This window comes from Chionomys nivalis, chromosome 25 (genome assembly GCF_950005125.1).
Source record: "Chionomys nivalis chromosome 25, mChiNiv1.1, whole genome shotgun sequence".
Classification (NCBI taxonomy): Eukaryota; Metazoa; Chordata; class Mammalia; order Rodentia; family Cricetidae; genus Chionomys; species Chionomys nivalis.
Genome location: NC_080110.1, coordinates 27,606,534 through 27,624,631, shown reverse-complemented (window position 1 = coordinate 27,624,631; position 18,098 = coordinate 27,606,534). Strand labels below are relative to the sequence as shown.

The 18,098-nt window shown below is 35.8% G+C and overlaps 1 protein-coding gene across 1 annotated transcript; it reads right to left on the bottom strand.

Annotated features, from left to right (window-relative positions):
* Positions 1-3,392: 3,392 nt before the first annotated feature.
* On the bottom strand, positions 3,393-4,331 carry LOC130866342 (olfactory receptor 6C1). Its single transcript, XM_057757701.1, has one exon. It carries the CDS (start codon positions 4,329-4,331, stop codon positions 3,393-3,395), a length of 939 nt encoding a protein of 312 aa, XP_057613684.1.
* Between the last annotated feature and the right edge of the window lie 13,767 nt (positions 4,332-18,098).

Genomic DNA, 18,098 nt, shown 5'->3' with positions numbered 1-18,098 from the left:
GGTGAATGCTGTGGAGAATATAAGCACCCACCAGAGTCCTGCCCTGTTAGTAAACACCAATAACCTTTGTCTCCCACATCAAAAGATGGTGTGTATCACCGTCCCTTTAACGAGACACACCTAACAAGCTCCTCTCTTGATATAGCTGCTCTCAGGTTCTCGTGGCTTAGTTTGCTCACTTTTCTGAGTTCTGACATCCATGAAAGTGTCTATTTTTCTTTTTCCTATATTTATCATTTTTTTCTGGTCCTGCTCAATTCCTTCTTGCTCTCACCTTTACTCTGGGCATTCTCATTCTCCCTGAAGATCCCTCACCTCTGTTAGGACCCAAGAAAAGCCCCCAAAGAAGACCAACAACCATGTATGCAATAAAAATAGCTCTTTATTGAGTCCAATATTGGGGTGGCAAAAGAGTGACCCCCAGAGAAGTCTACAAGCTCCTTTTATGCAGAGGAATTTCAAAAAAGAGGAATTAACCTGGGGATGGTTGGTAGAGGAAAGATTAGTCAGGGAGCTGATTGGTGAGAGCTGACTGGTGGGAAGCCTAGTGGTTAGGTTCTTTCCTGTGGCAGGGTAGGGGAAGTTATTTTTAGCTTGTAGAAGTTTGGGGCTCATTGCTGAGCTAGCAGAGTAACATTCAGGACCAGTTGAGCCAGCAGAAGGGCGTTTCAGGGGGGCCTTGCTGATGGTCATCCTTAAGTTGTGGTTTTCTTGAGACCTGCTTGCTCAGCTCGGAATCTTTCTAGTGAACTGAAGCTAAGGTCCTGTCTTTGTCAGGGCTCTTGTCTGCTGTCGTCTTGCCCCAGCCCTGCTCATTCCAGCCGTTTGAACTTCCAGCCTAACAGCCTGGAGATTTTCATTGCTGAGCCTGTCTGTCCCTTTTATTTCTTTTCATCTGATCCATCTCTCTCCTCTTGGCAGCTGCCAAATTTTCAGCCTGCTCTGTAGTAGGAGAGCTGCTTGTTTGTTCCTGGCTGCTCAGCCCCAAAATAATCACAAAGAAGCCATATTAACTAAATCACTGTGTGGCCCATCAGCTCTAGCTTCTTATTGGCTAACTCGTCCATCTTAATTTCACCCATTACCATTATTTTTATTTATTATCATAAGGCTAGTGGCCTACCGGCAAGGTTCCAGCTGGTAGCTTGCATCTTTCTCCCCTGGCAGCTACATAGCGTCTCTTGTCTCCATCTTCTTCTCCCAGCATTCAGTTCCTTTCTGCCCTGCTTTGCTATTGGCTCAGAGCAGTTTCTTTATTAACCAATGATATTCACAGCATAGAGAGGGGAATTCCACATCCCTGCTCTGCTCTTCTTTTCCAAGTCCTCATTTTTGAGTCCTTTAAAAAATCTTTTCAATATAAGATAAAGAACCTGCAAAGGGACCCCATGATCCGTGGTCCATATTCAGCCTTGGTAAATTATTTATATAATCCTGAAACCTTCCCTATATCCAACCATTTTTCTGAATATTTCCTCAAGATCCAATCAGTCCTTGATAACAACTCCATCAGGAAACCGACCATTCAGTATATGAAAATGTTAGTTATGTTAAAATTGCAACAATAAATAATAAAGTGATTATTATTATATTATATATAAATTTATTGTTGTATTATATATATATATATATAAAATGGGAGTTCTGTTATGTTATGTTAGTTAAAATTGCAACAATCACCATATGTATGTTTTGAAGATTTTAAAGATATATTTTTATTATTTTTAAATGCGTGTGTGTGTGTGTGTGTGTCTTTGTGGGTATGTGTGCATGAGTTCAGGGTGCCATACCTTTGGAACAAGGTTACATGTGACTGTGAGTCACCTGACATTGGTCCTGGGAACCAAACCCAGGTCGTCTGGAAGCACTCTACTCTTAACCACTTTGGCTCCTGAATATTTATCTACATAAGTTATAGCTTTAAATGGTATTGTTTAAGAATGTTATAAGTTAAATATATACCACAGCTCAAACTTTTTGAACTTATACCCATATACCTATATATATATATATATCCTCTCAAATTCTAGCAGTTTGACCAAGGCATACATACATATATAAGAATGTTTTAGACATTTGTTTACTAATATTCTATTTTTTTATTGAAAAAAAATTTCTGCCTCCTCCCAGCCTCCCATTTCTCTCCCCCTCCCCCCACTCCTTTCCCCCTCCCTCTCCAGTCCCAAGAGCAGTCAGGGTTCCCTGCACTGTGGAAAGTCCAAGGTCCTCCCCCCTCCATCTAGGTCTAGGAAGGTGAGCATCCAAACTGCCTAGGCTTCCACAAAGCCAGACATGAAGTAGGATCAAAACCCAGTGCCATTGTCCTTGGCTTCTCATCAGCCCTCATTGTCCGCCGTGTTCAGAGTCTGGTTTTATCTATTTCTTAATAGAATCTGTGAAAGCAATTTGTCTCCTTTATATAGTAGTCATTTCTTCACTATTTTTGCATGTGTGTTGTGTGCTATTGTTTACAGTTTTTTTTTATCTATTTGTTCATATATATCAGTTACACTTAGGGAAAATGAGGCTAATAAAAATGTTGCTAATTTATTTGTATGTTGAGTGCCTAGGGAATTTGAAAATGTAAATATTTATTTAGCACATATACCTAAAGTTGAAACTAGTAATGGTCCCTGCTGTCTTATCCATAAACCAATCACTGAGGTATGGCTTATGAGAGTGAGCATCGGTTAACACTCTAGGCTAATACATAGGAAAATCTTACATCTCACTCATTGATATGGTACTTAAGCCTCTTTCTCAAAGGCAAGGTGAGTCTGGAATGTCTATGAAAAGTGTTAGCACTCAACAATTGATTATCCAATACGAAATGGTCATCCTTGAAAATACAAGTGACATTGTACACTTTAAGCAGGTTGTTCTTACGTGTTTAGGTGTATCTGCATATATTATAAAAAGAGGACATTAATTTGAAAGAGAGCAAAGTGTAGTATATGGTTGAGTTTGGTGGCAGGAAATGAAAGGAAGAAATTATGCGATAATTTTAAAATCTCAAAATCAAAAGTTTTAGGAACCACAAAGTGTCATTTTTAATGTTTAGTAAAAAATATATATATACAAATGTTTATAAATATCTCTCCCATTTCTGGAACAATATTTTTATGAGTATAACTGGTACTGTAATAATACCTGTAAAATTAATAAAATTTAAAAAATAACTGTAATCCAATATTAGAAGAGAAAAATGTTAGAAATTCTGAGGAAAACAATTTCAAGGTTCAGTGAAAATTAAATGAATAGTTCAATAAACTGTTAGAAAAAAGAATAAAAAAGGACTGAGGGTAATATTGATATAAGTAGGCCACTGATATCTTTTATTTTATTATTTGAATTGGCCTTCAGTATGCCCCTCACTCACAGGTCACATCATTTCATGTACTTGTGAAAAACACCATCTTCTTTGCCATGTTCATAAAGGCTTGCTTGACTTGCTGATTCCTCAGGCTATAAATGAAGGGGTTTAGCATGGGGGCTACTGAGGTATTTAACACAGCAACTCCCTTGGTCAAAGATGCTCTGTCTGATGCCGAGGGCTTAATGTACATAAAAATGCAGCTTCCATAAGAGATGGATATGACAATCATGTGGGAAGAACATGTGGAAAAGGCCTTGGTCCTCTGACTAGCAGAAGGAATCTTCACAATGGTTCTGATGATATACGTGTAGGACAGAAATATTAATGTCAAAGTGAACATTAGGGTAAAGACAGCACAAAAAAAACCCATCTTCTCCAGGAATTTTGTATCTGAACAGGAAAGTTGCAGCAGAGGGAAATAATCACAGGTATAGTGGTCAATGATATTGGACCCACAGTAATCAAGTTGTATGACCAACATGAGTGCAGGAAAGATGATTAAGAAAGAAACCAGCCAGCAGACAAAGACAAGCATTGTGCAGACTTTCTGACTCATGATGGTCAGGTAATGCAGGGGCTTGCAGATGGCAACGTAACGATCATAGGACATGGCAGCCAGAAGGTAAAATTCGGTGACTCCCAAAAGGATGAAAAAAAATAACTGAGCTATGCAGTTGTTGAAGGAAATGGTTTTGTCCCCTGAGATTATGCTGCCCAAGAACTTGGGTATAGTGACGGTTGTGAAGGACACTTCCAATATAGAGAAATTCCTGAGGAAGAAATACATGGGGGTCTGGAGCTGGGAATCCAGCAGGGTGAGCGTGATGATGGTCAAGTTCCCTGTGATGCTAAGTGTGTAGGTGATGAAGAGAAAGGCGAAGATCACAGCCTGGATCTTAGGGTCATCTGATAACCCCAGAAGAATAAACTCTGTGGTTTCTGTATGGTTTCTCATTCTCCAGTTACTTCATTTTTTTTCCCACCAAATATAAAGGCAAAACCAGAAAAAAAAAATCAAGAATTGAGGATTAGTAAACATCAAAACAAGGGGCTTTTTGTTGAATTAGTATGCTGTTTCCACCTGTAAGAGCAATTTAAGAGCCGGGTGGTGGTGGTTCTTGCCTTTAATCCCAGCACTCAGCAGGTGGAGGCAGGCAGATCTTTGCCTGGTCTACAAGAGCTAGTTTCAGGACAGGTTCCAAAGCTACAGAAAAACCCTGTCTTGAAAAACAAAAAACAGAAAACAAAGAAGAGCTATGTAAAATATTCAATACTAATGATTCTTTAATTACCTTTTTTTTTTTATCAGAGAACAACTCATCTTCAAGATAGTTTGAAAAGCAGTTTTGTATCAAACTGTGATGCAATACACTGTCATCTCAGTGAGAATGGAAATTATGAAAAACATTCTGTTGAGGATGTGGAGAGAAAAGTACTCTAAAACCTTTTAGTAGTATGGTGTCTTAGTACAACTAGTATGCGAACAGAATGGAGGTTCCCCATGTAAGACCTCTAGATTTAATATGTAACCCAGTGGCCTCGTTCTAAGGTATATGTCCAATCAATGATATCAGAAAGAGGTTTTTACCATTTGTAGAAAGTGGGATGATCTTGCAACTGATATCCATCCAGGAAAGGTTAAGGTTACCTTGTATTGAATCTGAACCACTTACTAGCCTGAAAACCAGTTAACCCTCATTGCTCCAATTCATCTTCTTATAAATATGGAGTTTCTTCAATAGACAACTTTAAGTTAAAAGTGCTGATATATGTGAAACATTTAAAAATTATATGTACACCTTAATGATTGTGACTATGGGTAGCACATTGCAATGACACCCAAATCACTGGTTTTTTCACTCCTTTCTTTATTTCTCTGGCTTTAGAAGCAATATTTTCTGTTCACATACATAAAACCTTGTATTTATTTGTACAAATGAATATACTTCCTCTTAGACTATGCTACCGTTTTCATCACCGTCCACATTACTTGGTACATTTACAAAAGGACAAGTTTTTATTTTCAAAGCTAGTTTAATGTGTTTTGTGCTTAGTACAATTTTACCTTAAAGGAAGGGTTTACCCAGTTAACACTGACTTTTATTTAATCACTTGTTGACACCATTGTCTTCTTCATGCTATACTGTGTAGCCTGTGTATTACTTAGGTTTTTATCTTTGCATTATAAGGTGAGTTTTCTCAGTTATTTACTATATGAGATATGTGTAAGCACAAGTTCTAAATTTTCTAGGTTGAAAAATTATCAAACGAGATATATATATAAAGGAATATATAATATGAACATATATTTAAACAAACTTAAATTTGATTTACTTTAGTAGTATTATTTTAGTGGATCTGAGTCTAATTTTCATTAAAATGATATTTCACTTATTAAACCTTTAGCTTATATCATCAAATAGTCAAAATCTGATTGCAATCTCTAGCTATAGCCACATACTTAGAACTCTATAATTAGGCACTGTCCACATGTGAGTCTTTAAGGGCTATTATGTCACTGGAAGAGCTGACTTTTGTATAATGGTTTTTATTGTTTGAGTCTCCATATTCTGGAGTTCTTAGTGAGTCCTACTAAAAAGTGTGTTTTATTCTTTACACATAAATTTTAATTATTTAAATCACAGAGTGTGAACACTGTTCGAGTATATTTAAAATAATCTTTTTTTTTTTTTTTTTTTTTTTTTTTTTTTGGTTTTTCGAGACAGGGTTTCTCTGTGGCTTTGGAGCCTGTCCTGGAACTAGCTCTGTAGACCAGGCTGGTCTCGAACTCCCAGAGATCCGACTGCCTCTGCCTCCCGAGTGCTGGGATTAAAGGCGTGCGCCACCACCGCAATACTGAAATTTCTGATTTATGATTTACTCTTCTTAAAACTCTAAGAGTAACATGCTGACATTTGAAAACACTAAGAAGCCGGGCAGAGGCAGGCGGATCTCTGTGAGTTCGAGACCAGCCTGGTCTACAAGAGCTAGTTCCAGGACAGGCTCCAAAACCACAGAGAAACCCTGTCTCGAAAAACCAAAAAAAAAAAAAAAAAAAAAAAAAAGAAAACACTAAGAAACTCACTCTTGCCACTCTATGCCATAATCCTGGAATGTATCATTGTTGATGAATAAATGTACTTTTAGGATTAAAAATAAGTAAATACACATTATTGGATTAGTAGCATTTGGGAAATGAAAAATCCATCTATGTATTGTATTTTATTTTCTTTTAAAGTTGTATCTACTTTTCTTCTTATATGTGCTTTGATTTTAACATTTTACGGGTAACAATGTAACTGTTCACTTTCCCTTGATGGGTTAGAGCTGTGAAGGGATATGGGCAGGACTGTAAATAAATGTCTTAGTAGGTGTCTCTAAATGCTAATCTCCTTCCCCATCAACATTTCTGTACCAGCTTTCAAAGGCCAGAAAATCACGCTTAAGGAAACCACAATATGACTTGTTTTAAGCAGGTGATCAAATATTTAGTTCTACAACTGTTTTAATGTATTTCTATGTGAAAACATTTATGAAAACTCAGTGGTTTATATTCATTTGTCACCTAAATGGTTGTGATATAAATTTTAAAAATTCATAGATTCCTAAACCATTATAATGTTTTAAGGATGTATTTTACTTGAGAATAAAGATTATTTCTAAACTGCTAATCCATCTCTTTAAATTCAAAATGTTAAATGGGTTAAATTTATTTATTTTTTAAAGATGTGTGTGTGTATGTTTGAACGTATGCATGCATGTATTTGAGTGTTCTGTTTGCATGTATGCCTGCATGTCAGAGAGGGTATTAGATCCCATTATAAATGGTTGTGAGGTTCTCTGTGACTGCTGGGAACTGAATTCATGGTCTCTGGAAGAGCAGCCAGTGCTCTAATCTGCTGAGTCATCTCTCTAGCCCAGGGTTAGGTTATTAACATCTCATTTTCTTCCACCATTTCATCTAATTTACTTCTTACTTGCCTTCTGAAGAATCTGAGGTGAATTCCTTGAACAATTCAAAATAAAAATTAACGTTAATATTTGTTCAGTATCATGACTATAATTCATCTTAGCGGTTTCATTTTGAGCATATCTTCAAATTGTGACCTTCCCAAGTCTCTAAAGTAAAATAAATGACAACAATGACCTAAATAAACTAGGTAAAGTATGGGCAATTTATATAATACTCTTGGGGAGAAAACTGTGATGAAGGATGTAGTAGAGTTGAAAGCTTAAAGGATGCTCTTTTGAGAGACACATTAGGAAGACCGACTAATTGTAATTTAGTTTGTGTATTTGAATAATTAGTAATATTTCATGATGCCCTGGATGATCATTTTTCTCCAAGATACACTAACTTTGAAAGGATATTTTTTTCTCAGCTTTCCCTACATTTATTAATTTTATTTTCTCAATTGAACCTCATTAAATAGAAGTCATTAGAAAAATTACAGGGAACATCTCCAAACATGTTTGATTGATCACATTGTCTTCATTCTCTACACATTCAAAATTTGAAGAGTTGTTTATAATTTTGGTGAATGAAAGATAGGGAAGGGTGTGGGTAATATCCCGCTTAGCTTCAAATTTCAAATTGTATAAAAAATACTCTCCTATATGAAGAATGTATAGGGATATAGAGAATATCTAGGATGATTGGGGTAGGAAAAGAATATGATCAAAATATGCACAAAAGACTTAAATACCTAAGTAAATCAACAAAAAGATATTCTTATGTCAGTTTTCTCAATGCAGGGTCTAGATTCTTTTGAGAAATTTTTTTCATTTGGATTTAGCCAACTCCTAATGAGAACTCACTGAGTGACTAGAGTTATTTTTACTAAATTCTTTTTTTACTATTTTCATAGTTATTTTTGTTATTCTTTCCAGGGAAATATGAATTGAATACATTAATTAATTTCAATAATAATGGACAGTATCAATTTTCAGTATTAAAATTCATATATATGTGAGAAAACCAAAGGAAAGGAGATTATCAGGTCACAATAACTTCAAAAGTACTAGCACTAATATCTATGTGTTTTTGAAAATGAAAAAAGAAACTCTGATCCATTAATAATAATGTTGGTAGAGAAGCAAAAGGGACTGGAAAGGTGGAATTTCGCAGAAATGTTAGAAAAGGCCGGGCAGTGGTGGCGCACGCCTTTAATCCCAGCACTCGGGAGGCAGAGGCAGGCGGATCTCTGTGAGTTCGAGACTAGCCTGGTCTACAAGAGCTAGTTCCAGGACAGGCTCCAAAACCACAGAGAAACCCTGTCTCAAAAAACCAAAAAAAAAAAAAAAAAAAAAAAAAAGAAAAAAGAAAAAAGAAATGTTAGAAAAGCAATAAAACTTCATGCAGGTTTATTCAGTTATACATCAATAGATTTTGTATTTCCTTAGGTACACTTCATTTAAATTTTTTTCCAAATAGAGAATTCGGAAGAAGTACCTAACCTCACACTCTTAGTTCATTACCTAGGCATATACAATGAAAACACAGAAGAAAATTGAAAAAATTAATTTTAAGATAACATCATAAAACACTATTGGTTTCTGATTTAAGATTTTATGAAGTTAGTAAGCATTATGTGGCTTTTTCTTAAAAGAGATTATTATTATTTTTTTAATTCAAGTGGACCACTTAATTTATTTATAACATTAAATGAGGTAATTTCTTTAAAATAAAATTCCTCTGTTTAGAATAGAGTTGAAATTTCAAGAATGCTTTTGAAAATTGAGATTTTATAAATAATTGTGTTCCAAAAATTCTGCAGTAACTAGGCTCTGGGGAAGATTGTCTTACTCATTTTCCTTTCAGTTGAAATTAATTCTTAATTTTGACAGTATATTATTAGTAGTAATGGTTTATTAAAGACATTATTCACTTCAGTGATTAGAAACTTGTATATTTTATCTCATGTAATTACTCTAACTTATTTCTAAAATTTTTATTCTTATTCTGAAATGAAGCGTTAGGGTTCAGATTTGGTAATTTCCATTAATTTATACAATTAGCAAATGTCAAATATCAATAGATTACATACAATTAAAGAATATTTCTTCAAAATAACACTAAATAGTCTATAAAATATGGAATAAAACTGTGGAGATATGAATTTTAATCAACAGAAAATATATAAATTGATATAAGCAATCATGCCACATTTCAAAATAAAACTGCATTACATCTTAAGTTTGAAAAGTTGAGCTCTGGATAGATGTTTGATTCTGAGAGATTTGCACTTTTTTAAAAAATATTTCCCCATTACCTCTGATTTTCACCAGCTTCTCAGAACTGCTTGAATAGTGGAAACATCACCAACTATTCCCTCCCCTAGGTGGAAATAGAACCAGGAGATGTTTTAAAATAATCCTGGTGTGTTAATATATTTTATATCACATGGAACGAAAGTTTTACCCATTCACTCTGCAATTGGCTCAAGGGAGCAACTCAAAATTGCCAGCAGAGGAATGTATACAAAGCACAAGGGAATAGCAAACATAATAACATTAGTATCAAAACTGGGGAAAGAAGCTTGGGGTCAGTGTCCAGTGAGAAGAAGCCTACTAATAAAGAAAAACATCATGCCGATTTCTTATGTAGCTTGAAATCTGCCTACCTTTATGAATTTTGATTACATTAATATAGTGTATACTTCATATCTTTTTTCTATGCTCATCCAGTTGCTCAATGCTAATGAATTAATGTTATAATTTATGTATCAAACATAATATTAACACTATTTTCCTTGAGGAGGCCATGATTATACTGTCATGCCAATGTTAGATATTTTTAAGGACCAATATTATTGTATAAGAATTTAGCAAATGCCATCCAAAACATTAAAATAGATCATGAATAGGGGTTTTTGGTTGTTTGTTTTGCTTGATTTTTATTTAATTAATTTTTTTTTGTTTTTTGAGATTATAATATATCACTTCCCCTAGCCTCTTTGACCTCCCAAACCCAGCCCTGCTTGCCCTCTTTCAAATTTATGGCCTTCTCTTCATTAATTGTTGTTATATACATATGTATATGGAAATATACATTTATATATTCCTAAATACATAAGTAAAACCTCTTCAGTATGTATGTATAGTGCTATCTGTCTGTATGTTTTCAGAAATGTCCATTTGGTATTGGATAAGCAATTGGTGTGCTCTTCCTTGGGGAATGGCTCACAACCTTTTATTAGTTTCTGTTTTCATTTTTTAACTGAAAATACATCTTATACAATATAGTCTGATCATAATTTCCACTCCCCAGACTCTTCTCAGATCCAGTCCCCCAACTCCAAACCATCTTTCTCTCTTGTCTTCTTGCTTTTAAAATTATATTATTGTGTTATCTACCACTGGTCATTGAGCTTTGGTTACTCACGAAGAATCGATAGTAATGCTGATTTTTCATGTAGTTATGAACATACATATTCCAAAATTTTATAAGTCCTTTATAGAATAGTTATTATTTAGTATATCTTATATATTTTTAAAATTTTTAAAAGATTAATTTATTTTATATGTATGACTGTTCTACCTGCATATATATATACCACATGCCCAGGGAAGTCAGAAGAAGGTATTGATTCCCCTGGAACTGGAGTTGGAACAGATGGTTGTGAGCTACTATGTGGGTGCTGGGAATTGAACTCAGGTCCTCTCAAGAGCAACAAGTACTCTTGACCACTAAGCTGTGTTGGGACATACACTTCAGCAGTGAAGCATACTTCATAATTTTAATTAACTTTTTAAAAAATTTCATGTATTTTAAAAAGATTTCCAAACTAAATTGTAGTAATGGTGGGTACCTAGATATTGATCTTTGAGAACAATGGAAATTGAAAGGTTTTACTAGAAAAGGAAGTGAACAGTAGGAGACATGAGAGACATCAATGGAGTTAATCAAATGACGAGAGTATGATAAACGTATGGGAATCTGCTACCTTGTAACCATTTAAAATGTATATATTACATAAAAACAAAAAATTGAACGTAGAAATTCCATATGGCTGATAAAACAAACAAAAGTGATCCCAGAAGCGATATGGAAACACCAGTGCCAGGGTGAGCTATAACGCAGACAGCATTGAGGGCAGGGTGGTGTGCAGCACCCTGGAGAGCCCATGGAAACATGTCACCACTGAATAGGGCCTGACCTGTCCGAGGTGTGCCTAGGCCTCCAGCCGGCACTCAGCATGGAGTCACTGTGGCTGTACCCATGCCACTTGCCCTGCCGGGAAATGAAAAGTGTGGAGCAGCAGTACTGTTCACAGGCTACAAGCACAAAGGTAGAGCCGGCAAGGCTCAGGGAGCAGACATGGAGAGTTGGTGTGTGTGTGTGTGTGAGTGGCAGTCACATAAGCTGCTCCAGGACACCATGCCTAACCACAACACCACCCTGACTCTGGGCAACAGCAGGGTAACTGAGACAAGTCTTGTCACTGCTCCAGTATTTGTGGTGCTTCAGAAACCAGAAGCCTTCAACCAGAACAATTCATTGCAATGAACATTTGCGTGTAAAGCTGTTTCTGCAAAAAACAAAAATATGTATGTGGCACACTGCAGTGTCCAATGCTACCATGACAAACGAATAGTCAGTGGAGAAGTGGAAAGATGGAGGAATGGAGCCGCGAGTGTACAGTGGAGAGAGGCAGAATTAGAGACACAACAGTGGTAACCCGGGGGATGGGGAACGTGTCTTTGCCAAGTCGTGCAGCAGCCTGGAGCTGATGTAGACTCAGCCCCAAAGATGCTGACCGCCCTGGTTCTGAGCAAAGACAGGATGTCCAAGAGGAAGAATGGGTTCATTTTCTGGACGGGACCTCCTCCAAAGTTCATTTGGCCCCTGGAGTCTTCTTTGACGTCCATGGTCCCCTTTTCTGTTTAAATAAAAAGGAAGGTTTTAACTTTAACATAGTAAAATTACATAAAACAGCAATCAAGCAATAATTCCAGTTGTAATATCTACCTTATCTTTTATCATAACTAAGAAAAACTATAGTTATAACTATCAATTCTTCAACTCCATCAAAGACTTCAGAAAGAGAGAATATTATCTAAGTTAGCAGGAAATGCATTGTAAGCAACTTCCAAAAATCTAGAGTTGACAGACTCATCTCACTGCCTAGACAGTCACCCAGTCTTCTATACCATTGGGGCATTCATCTTCAGCCTACCATTAAAGCAAAGTAGTGCTCAAAAGAGATAACAATTATAAACAGCTCCTTAGCTGGAATTTATGACAACATCACCTCTCCTTGTTGACTTTTGTCTCTCCTGAGACTGCTGCTATCTCAACTGCTGTGACCTCAATGTGCACTTGTCACGTGGTTTACAGAAATAGTTCCCTTGTCACCCAATGCCTCTGGCTCTTACAGTCTTTCCTCCCTGTCTTCCACAATGGTCTCTGAGCCTTGGAAGAATGGTAGGTGATACAGATTTTCTGTTGAAGAATAAACATCCAGCAGTCTCCTATTATCTACACCTTGATCAGTTATGGGTCTCCGTGTTCTTCACTATCTGTTGCAGAAAGAAGTTTCTCTGTTGAGAATTTATCAATTTACTATGGTTATTATGATGTCACTAGCAGTAAATTTAATACTATATTCATTTATCAGAACCATAGTAGTAGGTTCTTCCTCTACAAGCAAGCCCAATACACTCTCAGTTCCCTAAGTCAGATTCTGGTTTGTCATAGGTGTCAAATAAGGAGGAGTTATATATTTGTTACCTCTAAACAGAGAAAATGTTCTTTGAATACCAAGTTATAAAAGGTAAAAGACTACTGTACTAGAACAAAATTAGGTATGTAAGCCACTATAATGGATCATGGAACCCAGAATTACACAGATATTCACTGACAGCAAATATTCAACATGCGTACCAAGGATATGAAATGTGCAAAAGATAGACTTTTCAACAGATGGCATTGAAAAAGGTGAATCGTCACACAGAAATAAGTTAATATGCATTTGATTTATAGCACAAACAAAAGTCAACTCTAAGTGGATTATATAAATATAGTACCTAATATTTTAAAAGTTTTGTAAGAAAACATGGAGGTAAATTTACATGGAGGTCTTCTACTGCTACCTGGGAGGTCAACCTCCAGCAACACAGGGCCTTGAAAGGAATCCACACAGTCAGCATAAGCTAGACTTTTCCATCTGAGGGAGCAAGGGAAAAAACATACACGCACTCTCTTGGTGGCTTCCTTCTTTATTCTCTGTTCTTCTCATGTTCTTTCTTTCTCTTTGTTCTTTCTACTGAAATACAGCTTATATATCCCAACCAAGTTTTCAGGCAATATAGGAATTATAATGTAGTTACAGCCTATTGTTCAAGAGAATGATTGCAATGAATACTAAACAAATAGCAAAACCAGCATGTTTTCCATATGCCTTACATGATTAAACATTTTATGTACTACAAGTGAAAACAAATTATTCCAAGAACCCACATCCATTCATACCCAAGCAATTTGTTATACATTAACTGTGTGGGCAAGCAAGATATTCTTCTCAGTCAGGTATTTTACTGGCTGGCTACATTTTGCATTTACAAAGAAAGAGCCAATTACTTTATTATTTATCTTGAAAGATAATCTCACAAGGAATCTTAAAGGAATTACAAATCTAAACTTTTGCATATGCAAAAGGATCAGTCAGCTCTACTTTAAATCTTTAGGGTACATACCTACTCATTAGTAGTTTTTTTATATCAGAAGATTGAGGGCAGAAATGGGTATAAGGGATTAGGAATTAATCATCTCCTTTGATCATCAACCAATCCTAGCAAAACAGGTGTGTTAGCCAATGATAATTAGGCAGGCTTTCTTCTTGTTTTCTGACCTTAACAAGTTCCACATTTAACTATGTGCTTTTTTAAAAATTTAAATGATCTTCTTGGTGTGTTCATCTCAGAATTATTTAGCAAAAACATCTTAGTCTAACTTCATTATTTTCAAAACTTTGTTTAAGCTGTGGTGCACCCTGAAACCTGTGAACACATCACCCAACATTTAGGTTAAAGAATTTAAACTAGCTGGGCTACTGGGATTCAATTGTTTTTTTCTCAATCATTAGAGCTACAATCTGTGCAGCTCATTAGGTGAAATTCACAGGCCCTGGCTGTGAAACATATCCTTGTATTTAGTTTTATTCACCAAAGCTCTGTATAAACTATCATTATTATTATTATCATTATACATTTAGATAGTGCAGCTTAGGAAGGGTTCGTCTTCTAGACAATCCACAGGTAAAAATGCCCAGAAGAACAAGATGTTTCCAAGAGATAAACACACTACATTACAGGCAGTGGAGATCTCCCCACTACCACTCACACCATGCTAGATACCAGAGGAATATTGAATTAGCACGCATGAAAAGGCATAGCAGAACTAAAAGACATTCTGGGGTCTGCAGTCCTGTGGCCTTGCATAAAGGAGAATGACCCATCAGAGAGTTGCCTCCTGGTGGGCAACACTGAGAACCTCAATTGGCACCTGCTGTTCCTCTTCATTTAACGTTTTCTTTGATCTTTATTTTCTGTGTAGCGGTGCTTTGTCTGCACGTGTGTCTGTATACTATATGTGTGCAGTGCCCATAAAGATGAGAAGAAGGTATTGGACCTCCTGGGACTGGAGTTACATACTGTTGTGATGTCATAAGGGTGCTGGGATTCAAACCAGGTCCTTTGGAAGAAGAGTCAGTACTCTTAAACAGAGAGTCATTTTTCTAGCCCCAATCACACTGTTTTTAATGATGATTTGAAAGACATGATACCAAAATGTAAGAACAACAACAACAAAACAGATAAGCAAGATTACACCAAAATAAGAACCAAACAATACAAAAAACAAAGAAAACACCAACAGAATTAAAAGACAGTCTATAGAAGTACACTATGTGCTTATAAATAATAGAACCCAACAGGGGCTAATCTTGAAAATATAAAACAACTACAGTGAACTGTTGCGTCTCTTGATTAATTTTTTGAGTTTTCTTAACCATTTATGATTCCTATAGGCTGTTTTATTTCCTGAAGCTTTGACCAAGACTAGGCTACTGTGGCATCATTTATTAACAATAATGTGTATTTTGTAGCAGTAATCCCTAGAGAAGAGTTTGTTGTAATTTTGGCAGATTCCCTTGAGCTGGCAGGAAGTGGGAAAGGGTAGAACTAGAACATTATAAGTGCTCAGCTGGCTATGAGGCATCTCTTTTCTGGAAGAGCTGTGCATATATCAGCAATGATTTCATATTCTTATTGCTCTTGATTTTTACTTCATCTTAAACAATGACATCTCATTGGAGGTTTGGGATGATAGTGCTCTCAACACTGAGCATGAGAGCTCACAAAATTCAGCAGACCAGATGGCACATGTTAAAATTACAATCATAATCTCAAATTTCCATATTCTCAAATTTCTTGAAGCATATTCTGTACTAGCTTTTACAATTAGAGAAGTCATTGAAAGTATGTGCAAGATGAACACTTCAGTATTTAACTTTTAAATTTAAAGAGATGCCCTTACAAATAATATCAAACACAGCCTGTATTAGAGACAGAGGGCAGATGAGGGTCATTGATTTAAAGTATTTGTAAATTTTTATAGTTATGTAAATGTATCAGTGGGTCTAGCATACAGATAAAGTCAGATCAACAGGAGAGAGGCATAGAAGCTTAGTTAAAATTTAAGATTGTGAAGGTACTCAAATGATTGTTACTGGATTACATCATTTAAAAGTTGTTTGTAACCATTTTATAGACCATTTGAACCACACAGAAATAGCCTAAATGTGTAATTGTTCCCCAAATGGGATTAAATAATTCAAGCAGGGAATCCATAGAAACCAAAATGTAGGAAATTCTGATATTTTAAAATGGTTATAGGATGGAATAATGATTTTTGTTTCTATTCTGGTTTGATAAATGCTGACATATATCCTGTCTTCCATCTATGATTTCTTTTGGCTTTTAGTTCTTTAAGTCATCCACTTAAAGGTGGATGGAAACATGGTGCCTTACCCTCCGTCTCCCATGTTCTCTCTACCATTCAGACTGAGTCCATTGTGTTCAGAGTCTTAGTTTCCTGGAGTCCAGGTTACTATAACAACTGTTTCTATGAGCATAATGCTTTCTTTAGGGTTCACTGATACATATCTATATACTTCTTTTTTTTTTAACTTTAAAAAGAAGCTTTCATTTATTTTGTAGCTATATACTTCTTTTTATAAGGCAGAATAATGAAAAAAATTTCATCTTATTTTGTTGGAGTAATTTTTCTTAGCTATGAAGTATTTAGTTTGTTAATTTGGAAAATTTTATTAACTAATGTGATAATATAATCAGAACTCTCTACTGTGCCTCATAGTTCCTAAATAATTGGAACCTACACCATAAGACAGAGCCTGCACTCTCTTTATAGTGTGACATGAATGGTTATTCTCCTGTCTCAGGCTTTAGAACTGAGCTGCCCATTCTCCCAGCAACTCAAAAAGGATTAATACCTAATAAAACAGAAAAGCTATGCATTTCTGCTCTCAGTAAGTTTGTTATCTATTTTGCTTTCTTAGCTGAAGCTCCCAAAAGCACATCTAAAGTCTTAAAGGAATGCATGAACATCACATCAATAAATTATCATTCTGTTTCATACAACAGCTATTGCTGTACTGCTTTGAATTTAACACAATTCTTTCATGCCTTCTACAATAATAATTGGCTTCAGTTTTCATTTTGCTATATGTGATATCCATTTGGATGAAATGATTATGGAAAGAAACAGGAGTGAAAGAAAAAAAAAACAAACTCAACATGAGATCTTTTTCGGTATCTAACTAAAAATATCTGGTTAAATTCTTGCATTAATTCATTATTTTTTAATTTGTCTGTCCTCTGCAGTAACTCAGGAACTGTAATACCAATAATGTTTCTAGGGTATTTAAATGGAAAATGATGTAAAACTATCAGGACAACTAACATACATTCAATTTATCATCATCTCCCTTTCTCATCATTTCCATAAGCTTTGTCATCACATTTTGAAAGCATCTGAATGTGTCAATAAAGATCGCGCAAATATTTATTGAAAAAGAGATGTTACTAACATCTCTCACTATCTTATTGAAAGGAAAACAAATGGTAAATTGAAAGAAAGAGCAGCTATCTTTTAAAAAACATTTAATGATTGAGAAGAAATCCATAAATTCAGAAAAATTTAGTTGGAAATTATATATATCTGCAAAAGGAATTGTTTCTAGAGTGCATAAAAGTACCAAATGTAATAATAAGCATAAGGGGCTCGGGAAATAGCTCACTGGGGAAAATGCTTGCTGTGCAAGCAAGAAGACCTGAGTTGTGTTTCTAGCACCCCATGTAATCATAGGAGAGGCCAAATGTTTTCCCAGTACTTTTTGAGGTGGTGGGGGGGAACAGTCAGGAACACCCTAGAGCTAGCTGGCCAAAGTCCTATCAAAGAGTGAGCTTCAGATTCAGTGACAGACCCTGGCTCAAGCAAATAATTCCAGGAGTGAGAGAGACACCTATGTGTGTCAGTCCTGTCGGGTCTAGAGGCCCTTTTTTCTTGGTACCTTTCATTCCCATTTTTTCAAAAAACATTTATTAGACTTTTACAAAATACCAATCCAAGTTCCCACTCTCTCCCCTTCTCCCATTCCCTTCACACACCCTCCCATCCTGCCCCCATCCAGTCCTCAAA

Excerpts from the sequence above, each read along its gene's own strand:
- LOC130866342 (XM_057757701.1), bottom strand. The coding sequence starts at position 4,331 with ATGAGAAACCATACAGAAACCACAGAGTTTATTCTTCTGGGGTTATCA.